At 53.2% G+C, this 25,501-nt stretch overlaps 1 protein-coding gene across 1 annotated transcript in view; it reads right to left on the bottom strand.

The window, feature by feature from the left end:
- CASTOR2 (cytosolic arginine sensor for mTORC1 subunit 2) overlaps positions 1-23,781 on the bottom strand; it is a 58,825-nt gene extending 35,044 nt beyond the window's left edge. Inside the window, exon 1 of the mRNA XM_060032209.1 lies at positions 23,551-23,781. Coding sequence (XP_059888192.1) covers positions 23,551-23,663 — 113 coding nt within the window. The 5' untranslated portion in view covers positions 23,664-23,781. The remainder of the gene's footprint in view (positions 1-23,550) is intronic.
- Positions 23,782-25,501: the final 1,720 nt, after the last annotated feature.

Here is a 25,501-nt window from a genome sequence, read left to right as displayed (position 1 = left end):
TGGCCGGGAGAGGTCGCTGGCAAGCTGCCTAACCAGGGGCTTGAGCGTGGCACATCCGCCACCAAGTGCTGGGGGGGGGGGGACCACCCTGGGCGGGGGCCTAGCTGCAAGGCAGTGTCCCTTTAAGGAGCCCCTGCTTGCTGCTCCTGGGGCTGCCTCATACCCGGCTCTGCTATCTCTATGCCTGCAGACCCCCCCGGCCGCTGTGGGCCTGGCACTTCTGGGCTCTCCGAGACAAGACTGAGAACACCTGTTACACCCCATGGAGCACACTGCTCCCTAAACCAGAAGCACCACTGCTCCCTGAATGTCAGGACCCAGGGCCGGGGGTTTAAGCTGGTTCCAATAGTACCCGTTCACCGCAATGCCAGCAGGGAGGTGATGGACGGGAACGACCTGTTGGTTTGCCTGGACTGTCCCAGTTTGGGCACCAACAATGCTTCGAAAATGGGTAGAATCACACAGAGGCGACAGAAGACAGGTGACAGGGCAGGAGAGGGGAGTGGTGACCAGAAGGGGGTAGTGGGGAGACTTCCAGGATCCTGGGAACGTTCTCTATGGGTTTTTCCTGGGAGCTGGTTCCCCAGGTGTGGTCAGTCTGTGGGAATTCACAGAGCCACACGCATAAGATCTGTGCCCGCCCCATGTGGCTGCTACTTCACTACCAGAGAAGAAAAATCCCAGAGGGCAGGCTGGGTGGAGGCCAAAGGTTCAAGTTCTTGCCTTTCTACATGGCTCACATGCCAGGGTGTACCTCTAGGGTCCTCAGAACAAAGGTTTGAGGGGGCAGAGGCAGTGAGGGGGTGACCTGAAGATGGATGGGGAAAAGGACTCTAAGACATCCCTTTTGGGACTTCCCTGGAGGTCCAGTGGTTAAGACTCCACGCTTCCACTGCAGGGGACACAGGTTCGATCCCTGATCAGGGAACTAAGATCCCGCATGCCACGTGGTGTTGCCAAAAAAAAAAAAAAAGTCCCCTTGGTGACACCCCCCCCTCACTGGGCCAGGGCTGAGCAGCTCCTCAATGGCACTCATCGCTTTAGGCGACAAATGTTTCTAATGAGGTCAACCTGGGCCTGGAGCACAGTTTCGTACAGGTAATTTTTTTTTTTTTTTTTTTTTTTTACTCAAAGCCTTTCTCTGAACTATGGCATAATTTACCATAATGAAATGTGCAGATTTTAGGTGTACCGTCAGACGAATTCTGACAATTGTATACTCCCATTTAGCCACCACCCCAATCGAGAGGGAAAAACTGGGACATCGGGAATGACATCCACCCTACTATATATAAAATAGATAATAAGGGCCTACTGTATAGTACAGGAAACGCTACTCAATACTCAGTAATGGCCTATATGGGAAAAGAATCTAAAAAAAAAAAAGAGTGGATATATGTATAACTGATTCACTTTGCTGTACACCTGAAACTAACACGACACTGTAAATCAACTATACTCCAATTAAAAAAAAAAGATATGGAACATTCCCATCACTGCAGAAAGCCTTCTGTCCCTTGCCTGTGGGTCCCTAAGACCACCCAGAGGCAACCCCTGTGCCAGTTTCTATCATCACAGATCATTTGCCGGCTTGTGTGCCTCACAGCCGTGAGGTCATACGGTGTGTACTATCTTGTGTCTGGCCTCTTTTGTTCAGTGTATTGTTTTTGAGATTCATCTGTTTTACTTTACGTCGTTTTGTAGCCACTTTTATTGCTGAATATATGTGTACGTTTATATATATTTATAATGTATTATAATATAGTTTAACTTATCCCTTCTCTTGTTGATGACATTTGGTTGTTTCCAGTTTTTGGCTATTATGAATAAAGCTGCTATAAACATCCTATTAAAAAAAAAAAAGATTTCCTGGCTGGCTTCCTCTGCCCCAAATTCCCGTAATTCCACAAAAGCAGCTCAGGTTTGCCCCCAAGAACTCCCACCCAAGCGCGCCTGAGTCCCACCCTCTCCACGGGGTGGGTCCTAGAGCACCAGCAGTCAAGCATCTGCTGAGATGGGGAAGGACCCCGCTGACATGGGGCCAGGCAAAAACAAGCACACCAAGCATTACCATAGTTTGACTGCGGGAAGGGCTGTGGAACAAGGAAGCGTCTTATTTATTTATTTAAAAAGAAAAAAAAATTTTTTTTAACTTTTTGGCCGCACCCCGAGGCATGTGGGATCTTAGTTCCCCAACCAGGGATCGAACCTGCGCCCCCTGCATTGGAAGCTCTGAGTCTTAACCACTGGACTGCCGGGGAAGTCCCCAAGGAGGGTTTGTTTTTTGTTTGTTTGTTTTTTTTTTTTTTTTAAAAACAGAGCAGCTGTGAGGGTTTCCTTTGGATGGGGTGTCTGGGAAGGGCTCAGAGAGGATGAGATCCAGGCAGGGGAAGCAGCAGACGCAGCGGACCCCAGAAGGAAAGACCCCTAACTCGCGGAAGAGAAATATTCTACGGCGCTCTGGTCCAATTGTGTACAGCCAGGGAAACATGGAATATCATCTATACTTTGTAATACATCGTTGAGTGGAAAAAGGCAAGCCCCAGAAAATACAGTCAGATGCCCTTGTCACGTGTATACACAGGACAAAACTGTTTGTAAAAGTCAAGGGAAAGATAAGTGTGGGTGGACAGCAGTTACCATCATGTCATGGTCGCAGTGGGGGGTATTCTTATTCAAACAATAAACAAACGTAACTTGAAAGCTAGGATCGATAAGTATGTCACAGAACAAGGATCATGAGTAATTGCGTTCTGTGCACCTGAGGTCCATTAAAAAAAAGGAAAAAGAAGGCTTTGAAATGTTTGAGGGTCTGTGTCTTAAGCAGCTCACTTTGGCTGCATGGAGAGCAGTTCCCACATCTCACTGGCAATCTCGCTGTTCTATCTCTGCACCTGCCTCTCTGTATCTGCTTGAGTCCCATCTTCTCTTAGGTGGGGGGAGCTGGCTTCATACTCCATTCACCGTGGACCACCGGGGGGCCGCCCAGGGGATGCAGGACCCAGAAACCGAAGCCCGTGAGCCTGCCCAATCAGACCCCTGGCCCCTGTGTCCCTCCAGCTGGGAGCCTGGGAGGACGGTCAGGAGCCCCAAGAGGAGGTCTGCTCAGCTGCTACCAACTTTACCAAGTCAGCAGTGTCAGCCGAGCCCCCCAAGATAGGGAGTTGGACACAGACGCACATGTGTTTCTGCAGGGGTTTCAGGGACAAGAAACCAAAGGGGGTGGACGGAGGATGGGAGGAGGACATCAAGGAAGAGCTTGGAAATGCCTTAACAGGGGGTTACAGCTCAAAGGTGTGCAAGATACTCAGGTGAAGAGAACCAGGGGTCAGACACGCTTTGCATATTCCATACCCAGGAACATTCTTCACTTGTACCAAGAAGTCCATGGCCCTCTCAGCCTCTTTTTCTTCCTAGCACTTTTGGGGCAGAATAGCAGAGACATATTTTTCTGTACCCAAGAAACAGGCCAGTAACAGCACGATGACAAATGGGCCTGGTACCTGGTCTCAGTGGAGGTGGGGCGGTGGGGGACACCAGGGTATGGAAGGGACTGAGGCTGCCTGGGGGCGGGTGCGGCGGCTCCTTTCCTACCAAAGAGGGGCAGCTGCCACTCAGCTCCGATGTACTGTTAAACGTGGGCCCTGGGTTGCAAGATTTTCCAATTTTTCCAGAAAAGCTGGAAATCCAGATTTTGGTGATCTCTCTCAATATTTAAATGTTGGTGTGCTTTTTAAATTTATTTTGGGCTGCATCAGGTCTTCGTTGCTGCGCGCAGGCTTTCTCTACTTGCAGTGAGCGGGAGCTACTCTTCGTTGCGGTGCACAGGCTTCTCACTGTGGTGGCTTCTCTTGCTGCGGAGCACAGGCTCTAGGCACGCGGGCTTCAGTAGTTGTGCCACGTGGGCTCAGTAGTTGTGGCTCACGGGCTCTAGAGCACAGGCTCAGTAGTTGTGGCGCACGGGCTTAGCTGCTCCGCAGCATGTGGGATCTTCCCGGACCAGGGCTTGAACCGTGTCCCCTGCATTGGCAGGCGGATTCTTAACCACTGCGCCATGAGGGAAGTCCCTATTTTTTTTTTAAGTATAATTTCCACTTTATTTTCTTTCCAGGGGACAGTATGCTTCAGTCTTTAAGGACTTAGCTCCTTCCATGGGCTTTGGCGGAGGTTGTGGGGCAGCACCTGCAGGCCTAAATCGGGGTGGAGGTGTTCGGTCCTTCCGGGCTTCCTGAGAATGACTCCTGACTACCGTGCAGTGAACGGCACAACTCATGCAGTAATGCAGGTTCACACACAGCTTGGGAAGCACACAGGCACAGAAAACCCTCGCTTCGGAAATGTCCCTGACAGCTGCGGCCTCTACGATGTTCCGAATGACGAACTCCTTAATGGCCTCGTCCTCGGGCATGCGTCGGGCACAGCTGGTGCAGCGAACAGGCTGCATGAGGCCACGGCCCTTTTTGGCACGACCGTTATTCCTTCTTTTCTTGGTCATCTTGGAAGCGAGGAGGAGAGAGCTAAATGTTGGTGTACTTTTCAAAAAACACACCGCGTGGGCCAAAGAACACATGTCTGGCCTACAGATTCCCCATTTTTCCCTTCCTAGTACCCCTGAAGTTCTGAAATGTCTTGGGATTGAGGGGCAGTCAATTTCCTGGATGAAGGGGTATCTGTGTGTGTGACCACTCATGGGATCGGTGCCTGGAGTAAGGTGGCGGGGTCCCGAGCTAACGGCCCCTGGGACCCCTTAGAGCTCACTGGGCTGCCTCTGAGGTGGGGTCAGGAGTAGGTTAAGCGACATGTAAACCAGGTGAAGCAGAAGATGGCCTGTGACCACCTGCCCGCTCTGGATGCTGACCTGGGCATCTCAGCTGCTCCCTGCTCCAACGGGGCTTCAGCACCTCCAGCTGGGCCTGTTCAGCCTCGACTCCTAGCAAGCTGGGTGACCCTGGGCATGCCCTGCGTCTCCCCGTGCTTTGGGCTGGTGCCTTGTCACCCCCAGAGTCAGAACACAGGGCCTACGTCGGAAGGACTGCGGCTCCAGCTTCGCCAAGCCGCTGCCCTGTCCACCGCAGTTCCACGGGCCCAGCGCTGCGCTAGCTGGGGATGCAGACGTGATGATGTGTTTACATAAGCGGGGTGGATGCAGGGAATAAGCAGAGAAGGGCAAGCGAGGGAGTGCTGGGGGTCTGGGGCTCAGGGAGGGCACCCTGGAGGTGGTGGCGCCGGAGCAGAAAGCTGAAGCAGAGCTAAGTGTGGGGGCGGCTAGGATGTCAGAAAGGAGCCCTGAGATCCCCAGACGGAGCCAATTCCTGCTGGCCAGGCCAGCCTAGGTTCAACCACACCCCACTACAGCGTACCCGACTGCTCTGACCAGGAGCCCACGGGGTGTACCCCCGGCATCTGCCTGCAAAGGGTGGCACATACAGCCAGGTGCGACCCCACTCCGCCCAACCCTAAGTCAGGACAGCCATTGTTGAAATGAACCTGGCATTCTCTCTACTGAGTCCAAACAAACCTAGAACAGTGCTATCCAGGAGAGCTTCCTGGAATGATGAAAATGGTCTACACCTGCGTTGTCCAGTTGGGTTAGCCATCAGCCACGTGTGGCTACTGAGTGCTATGAAATGAGGCTAGTGTGGCTAAAGAATTGAATTCTTAAAAAAATCTGACTTGATTTTAATTAATATGAACTTAGCTAGAGTTCATATCAATTAAATGTGAACTAGAGGCTACCAACTTGGACAGTACAGTTCTAGAACTTTTCTACCCATCACTCATTCAAGAGCAAGCAGCCTCCACCTGAAACAATGTCCACATCGCCTCCGTGGCCTGCAGCTCCAGGTCATTCGGCTGCGGTTAACCCCCCAACACCTGAAACAATGTCCACGTCGCCTCCGGGGCCTGCAGCTCCAGGTCATTCGGCTGCGGTTAACCCCCCAACACCTGAAACAATGTCCACGTCGCCTCCGGGGCCTGCAGCTCCAGGTCATTCGGCTGCGGTTAACCCCCCAAGCCACAGGCCCTGGGACCATTCCAGGTCCAGATTCCATCTGTCTCCATGATGTCCGGAACCTCACTGAGGTCCTCAGGAGTGAAGGACTAGCTGCTGGCATGAGGCAGGGTCTCGAGTTTACCACTACTTTCCCCCAGGAAAAGCCCCCCGGTTGTTCACTTAGCTCAGGGGGTAAAATGTTTAGCACTGACATTTAGCTCTTTTTTTTGTTTGTTTTTGGTTTTTTTTTTTGGTTACGCTGCACGGCTTGCAGGATCTTAGTTCCCAGACCAGGGATCGAACCTGGTGATAGCGCACAGTCCTAACCACTGGACCACCACGGAATTCCCGACACTTAGCTCTTTTAATGAGCTCAACCTTGAGCCAGGGAGAAAGGGCAGGAAAATTGCTATTGTGCCCACAAGTACCTGACCTACCTGCCTCTCTTTTCACCCTCCCGTTACCAAGATGGGCTCACTGAGGCTTTGGGACAGTCTTGTCGGGGCTTTTTCCACTGGTCCTCAATCTCAGCAGTCCAGGAGGGCTAGGGTGGCATGGGGGACACATAGGGCAACAACCGCCAGGGCTGCCAGAACAAAGCACTGGGGGCCTTAAGCAACAGAAGTTTATTTTCTCACAGTTCTGGAGGATGGAAGTAGAACGGAGTGCTGGCAGCGTTTCTGGAGAGGGCTCCCTCCTGGCTTGATGAAGGCTGCATCCTTGCCTGGCCTTCCTTCTGTGCACACGTGGGGAGAAAGCAAGCGAGCTCTCTGGTGCCTCTTCTCCTAAGGACACTAATCCTATTGGATCAGGGCCCCACCGTTATGACCTCTTTTAATTACTTCCTAAAGGCCCATCTCCAAATACATTCCCACTAGGGGTTAGGGCTTTAGCATATGAGTTTTGGGGGGACACAAACATTCAGTCCACAATACCCTTAAAGACACTGCCGGCTACTGAGAAGAGACTCGTGAAACAACTGGACAAATGACCAGAGATGATGGGAAAAGGGCTGCAATGAACATAAGCCCATGAGAAACGGTACAGAATGGTTCCCAAGCTGAAGGGAAGGGGCTCTGAGGTGAGCCACAGCCTAGCTCCCCAGGGCCTGCCTGCACCTGGGGGAATCAGCGTGACCGCCACGTGCCTTGGCAAGTCCTCTCCTTTATGGACTCAGTTCCAAATCCATGAAATAAAAGAGCTGAACTAAAGATGTCAGGCTGGGTCCAGCCCAGAGTGGCCGAGAACTAGATATTCAGTGTGCTAACATTCTCCACCAGGGAGGGCAGCGCTTACACCCAAATGGTGCCGTCCCAGACCTTAGGCTGGGGCAGGAGAGGGCTGGAAGGGACCGCTTTGTGGCCAGCCTCCAGCCCTGCACCTACCTGCCCTGGGGCAAAGAACCCTCTGGTCGGTCTACTCTCCCTAGCTGTCCCAGGCTGGGGCAGGCTCAGTCAGCAGCAGAGCTATGCTTACTTCCTGGACAGGGGTTGTCAGCCCCTGCTGCCTCCAAAGTGCGCCTGGCCTGGGGGTCCAGCTATGGCTGAGACATGCCTGCAAGGGAAGCCCCGGCCCAAGCTGTCGCGTTGTCCTGCACTCCTGGCTGATGGTGACACCAACTTCCCAGAGTCAGGATGGGCCGAAAATCAACACAGGCACCCACTGTCAGCTCCTTATTACCCAACCTCTCCTGGGGGATGCGGTGTTTTCTTTTGCTGGGTTTGTACCTGTCATTACCTCTCTGAGCTGCCTGGAGCAGCTCAATGACAGTCTAGTGGCCCTGCCCCACAATGAGAAGGGCCAGGCCCCAAGGGCCTTCCATGGGCTCTGGGCCAAATATTTCACTTTTATTAAAATTCTCACTTGGCTGTGGCCTATATCCCAGGGCCACATCCAATTTGCCAAAGTCGTGGAGGGAGAGAAAGGGAGACAGTGCCGTTCAAGTAATCAGAACATAACGATGTTAAAAGGAATTTCTGATGAGCTGGCCAAGTCAGTGTTATCACCCCATTTTGCAGATGAAGAAACTGAGGACTGGAAAGGCTAACACTCCACCAAAGGCCGTGAGTTAAGTGGGCAGAACATGCTACATGTGACTGGTAAGCGGGTAGGCCTGGGCCTCTGTGATGATAGCATCCTCCACCTGCACAGGAGGGGGGTGAGCTTCTTGCTGCATCTTTGGCAGCGGCAAGAAGGCTCTTCCAGAGCTCTCTGAGGGCAACAGGGGCCAGAAGCTGCCTACCCACCGCCCTGGGGCGGGTGGGTATCTTTATGGGGTCTGGCACACTTTACCTCTGGGACAGCTGTGAAGCCCCAGGGAGGGCACTGCTCAGGCCCAGCTGCTCCCAGAGCCTGGAGCCTCTCCATCAGCTAAATCTGGCAGGAAGGTGGAAAGGCCTGCGGGTGCTGGGACCTGGGCCAGTTTCCAACATTTGTGGAGGTGAGAGAGCTCTGGACCTGTGAGGGGGCAGCCCCTGGAGGTGTGGACTCAGCTTCAAGGGCTGGGCACACTGGGGATGCTTGAATGTAGGTGTGGCTACCTGGGCCCCAGGGCCTTGCAGACAGATGTCTTCACCTGCACATGGAGGGGGAGAGCGGGGGAGCTGGCCACAGAGATGGGCAAATACCCTGATATGAGAGCAAATAAAATCAGGGCTTTAACTATGGTGGGCCGACTAGAGGCTGGGTGCTCTGGAGGTGAAAGGCTTAAGACCTGCCACAGCCCACTGGGGTCCTGTGAGCTGGCTGGGGGAAATAAGATGAACGGTGACAGAGGGCCCCAAACAAGCAGACAAGCAAATGCCTCAGGGCTGGCATGTATGTGCATAAACACACACCCCCAGAATGGAAGGGGACGTAGAGGGGTCCTTTACCTACCGGGCTGTCTGATGACACACTGGGTGGTGAGGTGGTGGGAAGCAGGCCCAGGACCCCCAGACAGGGCTGTCAATGGGAACCCCTTCCCGCAGCCACTACGTGAGGACTTTTCCAACACACGTGCTCTGACCCCGGGTTCTGCTTCTAGGCATTTGCCTGTAGGCATATTCTCACGCATGAAAAATAAGGCCTGTGCCCCAAGTTACACGTTATGGCATTAATTGTAAATACTGACAAAAAAGGTTGGGAACAAAGGTCCACCTGTGGAGTAAGTTTAAAGATATGATGGTCACCTGGTCCTTGGGAAACTGTGCAACAGTTAAAATGAAGGATGTGAATCACCACTAAGACGAACTTCAGCTGAAGAATACCACGGTGCAGAATGGGAATAGTGAGCAAGGTTTAACACCAATTTATGTTAAAAAAAAAAAGAGAGAGAGAGAGAGAAAATACTACATATGCGTATTTGCATACACACACACACACACACACACACATATATATACACACGCACACACAGGAAATATCACTGAGATCCCCACTGATCTCCTTGTCCGTGGGGGCGGGAATTGGTTGGCTGAAGAACAAGGGTGGGAGGAAGCTTTTACTGGGCACCTTTGTGTAACTTTGGAATTCTAATAAATTGTGAATTTGCTATCTATCCAAACATTTAAAACGAAGGAAAAAAAAAACAGAGGCAAGGAGGCGATAGGGCCAAGGTGGACTGCCAAGGCAGGGGAGCCAGGTAAGAGTGGCATGCCAGCAGGGGCCACTGAGAGGGTGCAGGAAGGAGGGTGTCATGGCCAGGGTCATGGCGTTGGGGGCCAGACTATCCCGGGGATCAAACCCCAGCCCTGCTGTTCACTTGTGCTGTGACCCTGGCAGTCACAATCCTCTCCTCCTTCCTGCTCAGGACCCAGGCGACAGCCCAGACATAGCCTGATGCCACAAGAATGGAGGAGGATCAGAGGATGATGGGGCTCCCTGCCTCCCCCAGGCTGGGGTACAACCTCTCTTGCCCACCTGCAACCCTCTGTTTGGGAGGGGGCCTGACCCTGACCCACCTAAGAAGCCAGGTGACCTGTCATCTTAAAGCAGACCCTGGCACTCTGCATTCTCTCCAGCTAGAAGCTGCTTGGTCACCGCCCCCACTACCCAAGTAAGCCTAGGTCCTTCAGGGGTGGGTAAACAAAGAATGGGGAAGGTATCCCAAGATCTCCAGCCTCAACGTGAAGACAAACAGCCCACCTAAGCCTTCCTGAGACCTGGTCTGTGCTCACCCTCCTGCTTAGAGACCCCAGCACCAGACCCAGTCAGAGAGGCCCAAAGCACAGCCTGCAAGGGGGGAAATGAGCATCTCCCAGAGCCCCAGACCATCTGGGGACATCGAGGAGTTATGGAGAATGGCAGATGCTCAGGGAAGCCTAGCTGATGACAGCCAAGGCCTGATGAGCAACTCCTAGAGGCCAGGCATTGGATGCACAAGAGCACATGAGGCTCCAACAGGACTCCAGAGGCTCATCAGCACTTTCCAGATATGAAAACTGAGACTTACTGAAGTGAAATGACTCCAAATGGGGCATATGGACTGAATGTCTGTGTCCACCACAAATTCATATGTTGAAGGCCTAACCCCTGATGGGATGGTATTTGGAGGTGGGGACTCTGGGAGGTGATTAGGTTTGGATAAGGTCATGAGGATGGGGCCCCGTGATGGGGCTAGTGCCCTAAGAGAGGAAGAGAGAGATATCGCTTGCTTTCTCTGTCCATGCACCTGCACCGAGAAAAGACCATGTGAGGGCACAGGGAGAAGGCGGCCATCTGCAAGCCAAGAAGAGAGCCCTCATCAGGAAGTGAATCTACTGGCGTCCTAATCTTGGATTACCAACTTCCAAAACTGAGAAATAAATTTCTGTTGTTTAAGCCACCCAGGCTGTGGTATTTTGTTATTGCAGCGCAAGCTGACTAATACAGGCGGCACAGTGAGGGTTCAAACTCAGATCCATCAAGACTCATGCTCTGTCAGTGACAATCCTCTCCACACCCCCGTGACACCCTGCAACACCTCCACCTCTCAACTTTCTTCTCATTCTCACTAGCCTGGATTTGTTGTCTGTTGTTCAGCATGCATTTTATTATATTAAATACACAAAAAACTTACCATCTTAATGACTTTAAGGTATACAGCTCAGTGGTATTAACTACATTTACACTGTTGTGCAACCGTCACCACCACCCATCCCCATAACTCTTTTCGTCTTGTAAAACTGAAACTCTGTCTCTATTAAACGATAACTCCCCATTCTCCCCATCACCAGCCCCTGTGCGTCACCATTCTACTTTCTGTCTCTATGAATTTGTACAGTATTTATCCTTTGTGACTGGCTTATACCACTCAGTCCCCAAGGTTCATCCGTGTTGTAGCAGGTGTCAGAATTTCCTTCCTTTTTAAGGCTGAACAGTATTCTACTGTACGCATACACCACATTTTGCTTATCAGTTCATCAGTCAATGGATACTTGGGTTGCTTCCATGTTTTTGTTGTTGTGAATAACGCTGCTGTGAACATGGGTGTACAAATATTTGAGACCCTGCTTCCAATCCTTTCGGGTATACACCCAGAAGTGGCATTTCGCTAGCCTAGATTTCCCACACCACATTCTCTCTCATTTCCTTTTCCACTGGGCCATTTCCCCCAGCTGTCCTCTTCCTTACCTGCCCTGCCCTCCCCTCTCCCACGAGCCTTCTTCGGCCCTGGGATTACACCAGTGACCAGGTCCTGACCGAGGAGGCTGGACAGAGCCCTCTCTCCCCTCATAACAGGGCCATCCCCTCCAGCTCCCACGCTGCTCCAGCTCACCATGGGCCACACTGGCCAGGGCTCTGTGCTTTTTGCACATGCTGTGCCACCTTCTTGGAAGTCCCTTCTCTACCTCAATGCTTCAAGCCTGGCTCAATGCCACCTCTCCCGGAAGCCCTCCCCGACCCACCTGGACTCAACTGTACTTCCTCCCCTGTACCTCGAGCTCCCCCGAGCCTTGAGGACTTTCCTCTCACCAGATTAGTGTAATCAAGATCTTGGAGAGCCGTCTTCCCCACCGCGCTGTCCACAACGAGTCCAGGGTTGGTGTCCAAGCCCTCAAAGGGCCAGCATGTGGCACAGAATGGGTATCGAGACACACTTGGGAACTAGTGGAGATGAAGGAAGGCTCAAGGGCCAAGAATCCACGCCAGGTGTAAGGAAACCCCAGAAGGCAAGAATGAACCCTCTCCACGGTGCAGCCTCTGCCTTCCCGAGCCACTGCCCCATGGGCTTGATTCCCCCTGGGGTGGCAGACAAGCCCTCGGAGGCTGGAGGCACAGGCTTCCAGACCTCACAGGCACCTAACTGCTCCCACGGGGATCCCCCTTGGCCGGTCCCTGCCCTTGGTGGGTGAAGGGATGAGTCTGCGGAGGACACCTGCCTTCATGGGACAGAGGTGTGTGTGCGGGGTAGGGGTGGGGGTGATGCAAGAACCTTCATTCTGCAGGAGGACTCAGGGGTCCTGGCTTCTGAGAACAAGTGCTCCTCGGGGCATTAACTCAGGGCAACCTTCCAATGGTTTGATTTTTTACGGAGCGTTTTAACAACACAGCTGGTGCCCAAGCGAGGCCGGCAGTACAGGCGGGCACTGAGGGGTCTCGCGATCGCCACCATCTGAGAAGGGCTCCCAGGACCTTGCTGGGAGCGGAGAGCTCATGCCTTTGAAAGGACACCAGCACTCTCGGCTCTGACAAGCTGCCCTTACGGTGGGCCGCCGGCCTAACCACAAAGGTTCTCGGGTCCACATGCCTGCAGACTCCTCTTCTGCTTTTAGCCTCCCCATCCCCGGCCCCCTGGGCCAGTCTGTCAGTCCCCACAGCTCACTCAATTAAAAAAAAAACACCCCTGGTCAAATAAAAATCAGAATTAGTCATTCTATCCTGCAACCGCCAGCTCAGCCCTTCCAACAATTTCAAAGCAGAACAGACCATCAGCACCGCGGGGACAGAGGCCCTTCGCCAAGGGGTGCAGTCCAGCCCAGGGCACTTCGGTCCTCAAAAGCTATCCGTCGAATTCATATGAATGATCAGCTCACTGTGGGTCAGACGCCTAAGCCCTTGATGTAAAATTTCCCACTTAATCTTCAGTGGAACCCAAAGAGCTCGATAGCATGGTGCCTATTTGAAAGATGGGGAAACTGAGCCTCCTTTGAGGCTCTCAACAAGCTGTCCAAGGTCACAGAGCTGGTAAATGGTGGACGTTGGATTAAAAACACGTTTTCTTGACTCTTACAAGTGTGTACGCCCCCTGAGAAATGGGCCTTAGCACAGGCCTGAGCCCCAGTCTGCTAGGTGTCTGCTGTGTGAATTGGGGTGAGTTACGAGCCACTGACTCCACCGTCGGGTGGGAGCCCTCCTTCCTATGGAGCCTGGTGAGGGAAAAGGATGGAAAACCCTACTGCAGCCTGACACGTAGTAGGCTCTCAAGAAAGGTCGCCGAGGCTAAAAGCTTTGTTTGTTCTAAATCCATCCTATCAGTCACTGCCTCAGTGATTTTTGAACTCTGAAGGAAAAAGATTGAACTTTGAGAACAAATTTCCACCCACTGCCTTTCCTGCTCAAGAAAGGGAGTAAATTGTGGGGTGGGGAGGGGCTCAAGGAAGGTGGGCCTGGTGGAGAGGTCCTGAGGGTGGAGAGGAAAGTCCAGGGGAGCGTCCAGGAGGCCCACCTTGGAGGGAAAACTAACCCTACCTTGAACGTATGCACCTGGCACTGCCCAGGGTCCGAGGCCTGTGCGGGAGGAGGGAGGCCTGACTTGACTGCCCCCCACTCCCTTCCTGCCAGAACTGTATACCTCCCGGCAGCCTAGGCTCAGATCAGGTGGCCACAGCCTAGGCTGGGTCAGCTGGGGAGGCCCCCTCTCCACTGACAGCTGCCCAGGCCCTCCAAGGACCCCAAGAGCTACAGGAACCTACATGTCACACTTCCTTGCCTCCACTGATGCGTCTGCTTAGGTGACACCAAGCTCCAGCGAGCGCTGTACCAGGAAGACCATGGGCAAAGCCTGCTGTGGCCGGGTGCTTAACCTGGGCTATCCCTTCCCCATAATCCTGTTTGCCCACAAAGACAACGAGTCTCCCAGAGGTTCAGTAGCCCAGACTGTGGTCACCTAGCCGGTAAGGGACTCCAGGCTCCTGCCCATATTAAGCTAGTGTGGTGGTTTACGAACATGGACTCTGCAGCCAGAGGTCCTGGGTTCAAATCCCTACTCCTCAGGTGTGTCACATGGTGCAGCCGCTGTGGGAAACAGCTTGGCAGATCCTCAAAATGTTAAACACAGAGTTACCACGTGACCCGGCAATTCCATCCCTAGGGATCTACCCAAGAGAGATGAAAACACACATTCACACCAACACTTGTACACAGATGTTCACAGCAGTGATCTTTATAACAAAAATGTGGAAACAATCCAAACATACATCAATGGATGAATAAACAAAATGTGGTCTATCCAATACAATGGAATACTATTCCATCATAAAAAGGAATGACGTATTGACACACAGGCTACAACACAGATGAACCTTGAAAACATGATGCTCCGTGAAAGAAGCCAGTCACACAGAACCACATACTGTATGATTCCATTGATAAGAAATGTCCAGAACAGGCAAATCCCTAGAGACAGAAAGTAGATGAGTGCTGCCAGGGGCTAGGGAATGTCTGCTTATGGTTTCTTTTGGGTGACGATGGACGAGTTTTGGAATTAGACCGTGGTGACGGCTGCACAGCTCTGAATACACAAGAGGCTACTGAGTTGTACACTTGAAGAGGGTGAAGTGTGTGGTATGTGAGTTATCTCTCAATAAAGCTGTTATTAAAAAAAAAAACCCTACTCTTCACTTGTTGGTTTTGTGATCTTGAGCAAAGTGCGTGTCTCAGTTCCCCCATCTGCAAAACGGGGCCAGTAATTGTACCTACGTGCTAAGGGTTACTGTGAGGATCAAGCGAGTTAATGCATGACGTGCTCCAAGCCGCTGTCTCACTGGGTGCCAGCTCTTTCCCTCGGTCTGACTCTGCTGCCCACGCTGCCGTGGCTCACTGCCATCCACTCACCCACCACACTGCCCTCTGGTTCTGCACACTCGCCAGGCTCCTACCTTTTTCTCTTGTCCCCCAAATTTCCGTAAAACATACATGCTATCAAACTTATCATCTTGATCATTTTAAAGTTTACTGTTCAGTAGTAAGTGCATTCGTATTGTTTTGTAACTGATCTCCAGAACTCTTCATCTTGCAAAACTGAAACTCTATACTCACTGAATAACAAGTCCCCACTCACCCCCCCTCGCCAGCCCCTGGCAACCACCACTTGACTTTCTGTCTCTATGAATTGACTTCTCTAGGTACCTCATGTAAGGGGAATCAAATGCTATTTGTCTTTCTGTGGCTGGCTTATTTCACTTAGCATAATGTCCTCGAGGCTCATCCATGTTGTAGCATGTGTCACAATTTCCTTCCTTTTTAAGACTGGATGATACTTCATTATAGGTACAGACCACATTTTGCTTATCCGTGCATCTGTCTATGGGCACTCGGGTTGCTCCCATCTTTTGGCTATTGTGAATGATGCTGCCAGGAACATGGGTGGGCAGATGAGACCCCAAGCTTGTAAGCCTAGATCTCAGAGGTCCGAGTGTGTCCAATATATTACAATCAAGGCAAGGAAGAGTGTAAGGCATCCAGAGGTGAGCTTCCCCTTAGAAGGTGTAATTTAACACACTCACCACAAACTGAGTGGCTAAAGGTTTGGGGGAACTGGCAGCTGGGGGTGATGCTGGTAGGCCTGTCTGCTTGTGCCAAGGTGCAACACGGGGTCTTGGACAACCAGAACCTGACTGCTCCAGCACCGGTGGGGCTAGGCTGGTTTATTCAGGGCTGGTTCCTCAGACCGGAGGTCTGTTATAAGAAAAACATTTGCCAGGAAGCGCAAGCTCAGTCCTTTGCAACAGAAGACGAGTCAGTGCAGTGAAGCACTGGTCCTGAGGAGGCCTGGACATGCACCCGGCGTGAGGACAGAGGGGGACTAGCTCTCCCACCCTATACCCTGAGGCACAGGTGATCCCAGAAAGCCACTTACCCAGCCCCAGGGTGGCTTCAAGAGCTATCTGGCTGGATGAAAGCTGGCTAGGGCGATCACACATTCTGGTTTGCCCTGTTGTCCAGGGTAATTATTTTTAGTGCTCCCTGTTATTCTCAGAAGTGTCCCCATTTGGATGATAAATTACATAGTCACCGTATCAGTTATCTATTGCATAACAAGTTACCTGAAAACCTAGTCGCTTGAAACAACAAACTTGTGTATCCCTCACAGCTCCTATGGGCTAGGAATGTGGGCATGGCACACCTGGGCACTTCTGGCTGAGGGTTTCTTATGAGGTTGCAGCCCAGGTGCTAGCTGGGGCTGCGGGCATTGGAAGGCTTGCCTGGGGCAGGAGGATCTGTTGTCAAGGTGACTCACTCACAGGCTGGCTGTTGGTGGGAGGCCTCAGTTCCACTCCACTGTGGGCCTCTCCACAGGGATGCTTGAGTGTCCTTACAACATGGCAGCCGGCTTCCCACAGAGCAAAGCAGTGCCAGGCAGAAGCTATCTTTTTAAGCCCTAGCCCCAGAAGCCTCACAGTATTGCTTCTATTCCCTTCTGCTCATTAGAAGAAAGTCACTAATCCAGACCCCACACTTAAAGGCAAGGGAGGTCCAGCTTTTGAAGGGAACAGTGTCAAAGAATTTGGGGTATTTAAAAACTACCACGGTTACTCTAAAGCTAGGGCATGTGTGGTGGAGAGATGGGGCAAAGCCAGAGAGGACAGAAGTCAGACCAAAGAATATTCACAACGCCAGATAAGGATCGGGGGGCAGTCTGAGAACGGTTTTGAGCAAGGCAGAGATACAGTCAGAGATTCAGAGTGAACCATGACATCTACCCCAGCACCACCTCTGGAGAGGCCACAGGGCCTCCACTCAGCCCCCCCAGTACCAGCTGTCCCCTCCTTCTGGGTCTTTGGGCCTCTCACCCTCTACCTTCGGCAGAGAACACACCTTTTCTTCCCACTGGACCAAAGTTCCTTTTGTGTCTTCCACTGGGCCCTGCACGTAGCAGGTGCACGTTGCAGGGTTTCTGCGTGAACAAAACATACCAATTTGCACCAACCCCAAGCTGTGGTCACACGGGCCACAAGTCCCAGCCTGCACTCTGCATACACCTTTCTCTTTCCAGCCTCCAGGCCTTTGCTCCTGTGGTTCCTCCTGCCCAGAGGGCTCTGGCTGTGCTAACCATTTGCACTGTCCTGGAGGCAGATGGGACTGGTGGCAAAGCTGTTTGGATAATTCAGGGGGGGAGATGAGAAGGACTGGCGCCGGCAGAAGCAGGGGGCTCGGGTGAGGAGGGGCGGACCTCGCTAAGCAGTTGGGTGTGGGGCAGGCCAAGGACAACTCTGTGCTTTCCACACCTGGTGCTTGGGAGCTGGGGCTGAGCCAGCCCTTTTCTCTGGGGCAGCAACAGGTCATGGATACCCCAGGCGGGCGTGGGAATTGGCTCTGGGGCTCACCCTGTGCCCTCCCCACCTCCTCCATCCTGCTCCCTGCCTGGCCTGTCTTCTTTCATCCCCAGCACCTCTACCGCCTGACATCTCCCTATTCCACCCAGACTCAGCTCCCAGTGCCACCTCTTCTAGGAAGCCTTACTTGCTTGCAGCTGTGGGATGCTACAGCATTTTGGCTGCCCCTTTCAGAGCCCTAAATGCCTGGCGTCCTTGGTGAGGTACCTGGAGGGCAGTGACAGAATCTCCACGTCCAGAATGTGACTGTATGCGCATGAGAAGCCTTAGAAAAATCCCCTAACCCTGGGCTTTTCAAACTCTGCCTCCGCAGACTGTCACTGACCAGCTTAAAGGGCATTTTCTCTCTCAGCTAATACTTACTGGAGTTTACAGTGGACCAGGCTCCATTTGAAGTGCTGGTCATGGTTTGTCTAAGTCCTCACAACAACCTAAGCAGTGGACATGATCACTATCCCTGTTTTAGAAACTGAGCACACAGACAGGTCAAGCATCTTGCCCAAGGTCACACCGCCAGGATGTAGGGGTGCTGGGATTCCATCCCAGGTGCCGGGTCCCAGGCCTTAACTCCCCTGCCAGCCTGTCTTTCTCTAATGCAATCAAACAGTGGCTTCAGCCCCATGCACTCAAGAAAACAGTGGACTCTGAATGGACTTTTTGCAACTTTGAGCTTTTCTCCTGTAAATGCCTCTACCCGAGACTTGCAGACTGCGGGTCTGGCCCGAGTGGGCAGTGTGGGTTGCTGTGAGCACGTGCTTACTGCATATCACTTCGGTGCTTTTTCTTGCCAATCAAATGAGATGGACTTTCTGGACACAAGCATTTCACAGGCAAAAAAAAGACGGTGCTGCAGCTTCCTGTCACCTGAACTTGCATTTCAGGATAACGATCTTGCCCCTGCCCCCGCTTCATTGCCATGGACTCTCAGTGACACCTCTGCTTAGTGGCCCCTGGGGAGTGGGTGTCCAAACCGGTGTGATTTTAGACCTGGCTGAGTGGTCTCAGGACAGGGTCTGCGACCACACTTCCTGGGTTCAAATCCCAGCTCTGCCACTTCTGTGTGTCCTTGGGTACTCAAGGTCCTCAGTTTCCTCATCTGAAAAATGGGGACAATCCAGCTCCAACTTTAGAGGGCTGCTGTGAGGATTAAATGAACTAACAGATATATGGTGCTTGGAACAGTGCCTGCAATGTAGTAAATGCTTTATAAGTGTCAGCTATCATTGTTGTCATTGTTGTCTTTACCGTACACTTATTAATTATTCCCAGTTTTCCCTTCCGGGGTTGCGACAGCAAACTGGGGTCCCCAGGGAGCCCCACCTCCCAGAGGCCACGAGCTTCCAGGCAGCCGGCCCCAGCTGCAGTGGTGGATCCTGAAGAGTTCGTGACAGTCTCATTTCCTGTAACTGTGACTGGTGGAGGAATGCTCATGGGCCTAGTTCTGACCAATGAGATGAGAGTCTGTGTGTGAGGGGGTGTGTTCCCAGACAGGTTTTCTCATAGACCCTGGGAGGCAACAGCCCTTTCGCTTCCCTGAGTCCTTGCCACCCTGTCCTGTGACTGCCCATAATGCCTGGAGCTGCCCCAGCCATTCCACAGAGCCAAAGAGAAAGACCGGGCCCTTGATGACATCATCAAGCCTTTAAGATACCAACCCTCAAACAGCCCGATTCATGACCTCATCGTGCAAAGTTCATACTTCTTATTGTTTGGGCCAGCTTATTTGCAGCCCAAAGGAGCCTGCTGATAGTCCACGGTTGGTCACGTTACATCTTTTTGAGATTAAGCCCATCATACCAGAGGAAGGGTCTGAGCTCAGCTGTGCTCTCAGGGAAGACTTCCTGGAGGAGGTGAGGCTAAAATGGAATCTAAAAGAAGGAGCAGGTGGACAAGGCGGGTAGGGCAAAGAGCAACATTCCAGGCAGACAGACAAAGGCCTGAGGCTAGAGACACTATAGCGTGTGTGTATGCACGCAAATACTCTCTGTGGCTGGGAGCCATGTGAGATGAGACTGGAATGGTGGGGTGGGCTGCGGCGGGGCCCTCGGCCCGGCTACAGAACCTCAGGCTATCATAGGGCGAAGCGCTGCGGTAGCCTTGATTTTGCTCAGCCAGGGTCTCCGCCTCCAGCTTTGTGTCTAGAATAAGTGTACTCAGCCTGCCTTCTGCCCCCTATTCCAGCTACACTCAGATGCTACCCCGAGAGTTGGGGCAGGGGCACTGGGCCTTGTTTCTCCAGGTGTGATTCAGCCTGCCGAGCCTCTTCCAGCCCCCAAGGCACTCAGAAAAGACTCTGGCTGGAATCTGGGTCACTCTGCACGAGTCAGACATCCATCAGATAGGCAGTTACTAAGTGCCTACAAAGCAGTGTGCTAAGCACAGCAGAGAAAGGACCTGGTTCAAATCCCAATCCTGTTTCTTCCCAGCTGTGTGACCTTGAGCAGGCCACTTTACTTCTCCAAACCCAGTGTCTTCATCTCTTTGGAACAGATGGTGAAATCAGTGGTAGCTCTATTATCTCTGGTACTGGAAGTGGGGTGGGGGGAGAAGGAAAAGATAAAAAGATGCACAAAAAACTTCCTGAAAGTAAGGTTTGTAATCTAGGTGGTGGGAGAATAAGACAAGCAAACGATATACTGTTATGGAAAAAAGTTGAGAAGTGATGAAAGGTTAAGGGGAGGAAGTAGTAAGTCTAGATGGGAAGTGATGAGGGACATGCATTCCTGGCAGAAGATAAGGGCCACAGAGGCAGGGCAGAAAGATCTACAGGTTCCATCCTGTGCTCCTAAAGCTTTAGAACAGTACGCTGCAAATACAAGGGGTGGACATAACTGTTGAATATGGGTGTCAATGAACCTGTAATAGCAAATCTCTGAGCCTGAGCCAGAAAGATGCTGATTCAAATCTGGGCTCTACCACTTACAGCATGACCTTGAATGAGTCACTTAACATTTGAGCCTCAGATTCCTTCATTGCAGATTCCTTCATTCCATCTAATTCACAGAGTTGTACCGTGGCATATGCAGGATACTGAACTAAATCCTATTTTAAAGCCCTAAGATACAGTGCCACGTCCTGCAGGAAGCCTCCCAGGCTCCCTCAGGCGGTCCCCCAGATCCTGCTCCTACCCCCTAGGTACTCCCTTCCCTGCTGTATTGTGATTGCCTCTTCTTCCTTTCCCACCAGGTTCTGGGCTTCAAAGAGGAAGAGGCAGGGTATCTCAGCATCTCTTGAACCTAGCTGCACCCGCACACGGAGTGGGCATCTACTGATGCCACATCCCTCCCCAAGCCTCCACCCAGGTAGACATGAGAGGGAGGAAGTGACTAAGTCTGCTGGGGGTGGAGGCAAGAGGGGTTCAGGAAAGTTTTGGGTGATAGCACTAGATCTTGAGTGTTGAATAGGAATTTACTGCTGGGGGGTGGGAGGAGGAGGTTCCAGGGAGGGAGGGAGGCGGGGGGGGGGGGAGAGGGAGAGAGGGAGAGAGAGGGAGAGGGAGAGGGAGAGGGAGGGGGAGGGGGAGAGGGGGGGGGGAGGGAGAGAGAGAGAGACAGAGAGAGAGAGAGGGAGGGAGAGAACTAAAGCAGGGAGGTGTGAAGGGAAGTAAATTGTGGGTCACACGGTATTTGCCAGAGTGACTAAAGTTGAGAATTCTGGCTTCAGATCCCAAAGGGTCTCAAATGCCATGCTGAGGATTCACCCCTACAGGGAGTAACTGAAAACTTGTAAACAAGGCACAGTGACAAAAATGACAGGGCTATGGGCCACCACTTGGGGGCAGGAACTGATGGAAGGATCAAAAAAAGGACCAAAAGTTCTACCTGGATGACTGATCATTGAAAATTGCTTAAATAATATATCCACAGCCCGCTACCCCTTATACTTGCAGAAAAGCCAATTTCCACAATCATTCCATGCTATACACACACAACAGCTGTGTGAAACCTAGGGGGCCAAGTGGTGCTGTCTTCATTACAGATGGACAAAGGCAGAGCCAGAGAAGGAAAGGACCTTGCCACGGTCACACAGGCAATGAGGGGGCTAGTCACAACCTGAAGCCAGTGTCCTGGCCCAGAGTGCTGGGGAGGCAGGCCTTTGGCCACTTGACAAATGTGCTCAGCACCTTCTAGGGCTAGACCCTGCAGACATGGAGATGACCTTTGACCTCTGAGCCATCTTGAGACTGGACTGGTCACCTGGGCCTCAGACCAGCTGCCTCTTGCAAGAGTGGGAGAAGCAGGACCCACTGAGGGGTGCGGTTTCTGTGGTCAGACAGGTCAGCAGGAGCTCACCCCCAGGACAGGCCTATCTATGAGTCCTCCAAACTGGACCCTGGGCTGGGGGCTGGAAGAGGGCCAATCCCTCTGTAAAGGGAAAGGGGCAGAGGGAGTGGCCCTTTGCTGCCTTTCTAAGAAGCCCCCAAATGCCCCCTCCTCCCAGCACCCAGGCCCCGCACAGCAGCAGCCTGAGTCATCATCCCGGTGGTTTGAATGGTAGCCGAGAAATCAGCCAGGGGGCTGCCTGGGGCTGACGGCCAAGGATTGGAAAAACAAGGCCATTTTCTCTTAACTCCAGCCTTGGAATCTCAAGACAGGCTAGGGGGTGGGGAGCAGAGGGCAGGTAAATGCAGAATGGGTGGGTGTCAACAACCAGATGGGGCTGGGGTGGGGGGCGATGAGGAGGGGGAGGTTCAGAATCTGAGCTGTTGGCTTTTGTTTTCAAATGACCTGTTTAATAATTACCTTTGCAATCAAAGGAGCCAGGGCCCAGAGAAGGTGAGGATTCCAACCCTCCATACCCCAGCAAGCAGCCAGAGAAGAAAGTAAACAAGATGCCACTGGCTCTCATTCCATCTCGCAAACAATGGCGGGACTGAGCTGCCCGCTCACACACACACATCGAAGTGAGATTTCCAGGGAAGAACTTTAACAGGTAGATAAGAGGCTCGGACTGAATTATTTCCCCGCATCCCAGGAGCTCCCCTGAACTCAGCACCCAAGAGGTGTTAGCCTAGGGTTCCGGCATTTTAACATTAACCTTGACCTGTAATTTATTCATTCATTTTGCAGAGAAGGAGAACTACCTCCGCCTCAGCGCCCGGAAAACCCAGCCAGCAACAACTTCATCCCTTTCAACAGTCACAATGGTGGACAAACAAGGGATTTAAGTTACAGCGGCTAGCTTGCACTCGCACTCCACTGGGCTAGGGCTCCTTAAAAAAACACCACTCTAATCCAAGCACCCACTGGGGCTCACAAAAGTCAGAACCTGACCGGCAGTGGGAAAAATCCAACTTGGTTTTTTTTTTTTTTCAACCTCCCAAGGCCTTCAACTATTTTTCCTCCTGCAGCATCCAAGCCCAGCCTCAAGGCAGAGCCATAAACACGCCTGCTCCTCCCCCTTCCACGGTTCGGCAACCGCCCCCCCGCCCCCCCCAACCTTTCCGGACCCAGAGGAGAAAGAACCACAGCGACCCTCACCCGCAGCCCCCTCCTCTGCCCTCCCCCAGCCGCCCGCGCCGGCCGCAATCCTCGTAGGCACCTTGAGATAAACACCCACTAATGATTTTATGATTTTCTGCTCTGGGTAGCCGCGCTCAGCAGAATCCCTTCCCCCGCCCAGGCGACGGGGGCCGGCCCAACGGAGGGATTGGGGGATGGGGGGGCGTTAGTTTGTTTTTTACACTGCCGCGTCTCCACACCTGTTTTTCATTCATTCATTCGTTCGTTCATTCATTCATTAGCGGATTCGTCACAGCTGCCTCCCCGGCCCTCTGGATCTCGGGGAGAGGATGGGAGGGGGCTAGGGTGGGGGAGACAGCGGCAGGGGTGCATCTTGTAGGGAGGGTCAGGGGGGAAGGACCCCGTTGGAGGGCATTTTGGGTGGCTTTGTCAAACACAAGACGAGCGATGCGGCGGGGGCGGGGCGGGGGCGCTCCCCGGGGCTCGAAGTTGTTTTCCGAGCCGCGGCGGCGAGGACAGCCGCCCGGGTGCGCCTCTTTGTCTCTCCCCGGCCGGCGCCGCGTCCCCGCGCGCTCACCTGGTCTTGGAGGACAAGAAGGCAAGTTTGATCAGGCCGTAGGTGAAGAGCGGGATACTCTCCTTGGCGACGCTGGCAACTTGCAGCCGGTGCTCCAGTATGTGGAGTTCCATCGTCCGCCCGCGCTCCGCGGCAGCTCATCCGCGGGGGGCGAGCCGCGGCCCCCGCCCCCTGCACGCCCAGCCGGCACCAAGCGCCGCGGGCAGCCGGCCCGGTGACCGGGAGCTCGGCGCCGGGCGGGCCGGGGCGGACAAAGGGGAGGCCCGCCAAGCCGCGAGGGGCCGCGGGCGGCGGGCGAGGGCGGCAGCGCTGGCGGAGCAGCAGCGCGCGGCGCCCGGCGCGGAGAGCAGCTGGTGTTCGCTGTAACAAACAACTTGCCACTCAAACGTCGACCCGCTGGGCATGCGCGGCCGCCGCGGGGCGTGCCGGGACTTGTAGTCGCGCGGCCCGGGCGCCGGCGGCCGCTGATGTCAGGGGCTGGGCGGCCGCCCTAGGGGCCCGCCCGATGCGCTGAGGGAAAATGCTGGAGCGCGGGCCCCCACGGGCCCACGGGGAGGCGAAGGGCAGAAGCGGGGGCCTTTCGAGCCAGGCTGAGCCTGAGTGCAAGCTCTGTCCCTCAAGCTCAGGACTAGGCGCTTTTGGGCGCAAAGCGAGTCGCCCACAGAACTCGCGCGCTGGAGGAGACCTGAGTCTGGGAGGGGAGAGATTTGGAGAAACCGGTAATTACAGTGCAGAGAAGCAAAACAGAGAGGGGTGCGGGGGACAGAGACGGGGCCTTGGGGGGTTTTCTGGAGGCGGGGACATCCAGGCTGGGTTCTGAGGGATGAACGGGACCTCGCTGAGGAGGGGGAGGGGGCGCGCGGGCTTGGAGGCCAGCAGTCTTCCAGGCAGAAGGAACAGCGTGTCCAAAGGCACAGAAGCGTGAAAGCCCCCACGGTGCTGTGTTTGGCTTTGTTGGAGCGGAAAATGTGAGGGAGGAGAGGCAAGAGATAAGGCAGGCGCAGTCACCAGGAGTCCGGTCGAGAGGGTCATGTGTGCAGAGCTAATGAGGTGGCCGTTTATCCGGCGGGAGAGAGGGTGCTGGGGACTGCGAATTAGGGAAAAGTCCGAAATACACCCGAAGGGCTTCCCACCCCAGGGCCGGTGTGCCCGTGACTACGTCCCGCAACGGCTCCCCCTTAATGGCTGACTGGAATTTTGAAATTTTCTAGGTTAAAGTTACTGGTGCTCTGCTCCTTGGCAGAGTAATTTGGGGACGTGATGGGTCAGGTTTACCTGCTGGGCCTGTCTGGGAACTCTCTTGGAGGAAGATTCTGGTCATGCCCTCTCACATTCCTCTCTCAGCCCACCTCTGTGAAGTAGGGACACATCAGGCTACCTCATTTCCACAAAGGGGCTTGAAGCCCGCAATCTGGTGGCTCTTAAAGTGTGTTGACCCCCTTCCCGGTTTACTTTCACTAAAGAATTTATCACCATCTAATAAAGAATATTCTTCTTTGTTTTGCTTGTCTGTCTCCCTCTTCTAGCATCTCAGCTCCACGAAGGCAGTGGTTTTTGTCTGTTCTCTGCTGTATTTCCAGTGCCTGAAATGTGGTTGGCAGGTGAGAGACATGCATTCAGTATTCATGGAATGCATAAATGCATACATCTATTCCTTTAGCATCTAGAGGCCTAGAAGGCCCAAAAAGAAATGCATTCAGGGGCCAGGCAAGTGTGAAGATGTGTGAAGCAGCTGGGTATCAGACAGGTGGAAATGGTACAGGAGAAGGGAGGCCAACCTGAAGGCATAAAATTCATTAAAACAAAACCCCCCCCCAAACAAAAAACCAACAGGTGAAACCAAATAAACAAGGCTAAAGGCAGGATTTGGTCAGTTTTCTGACTTCTGCCTTAGATGGCCTAAGTCAGTTGTTTTTAATCTGCAAACCATGACCCATGAGTGGGTGGTGAA

Source organism: Delphinus delphis, chromosome 15 (assembly GCF_949987515.2).
Source record: "Delphinus delphis chromosome 15, mDelDel1.2, whole genome shotgun sequence".
Lineage (NCBI taxonomy): Eukaryota > Metazoa > Chordata > Mammalia > Artiodactyla > Delphinidae > Delphinus > Delphinus delphis.
Note: the sequence above shows the minus strand (reverse complement) of the source record. Positions and strands in the feature narration are given on the sequence as shown.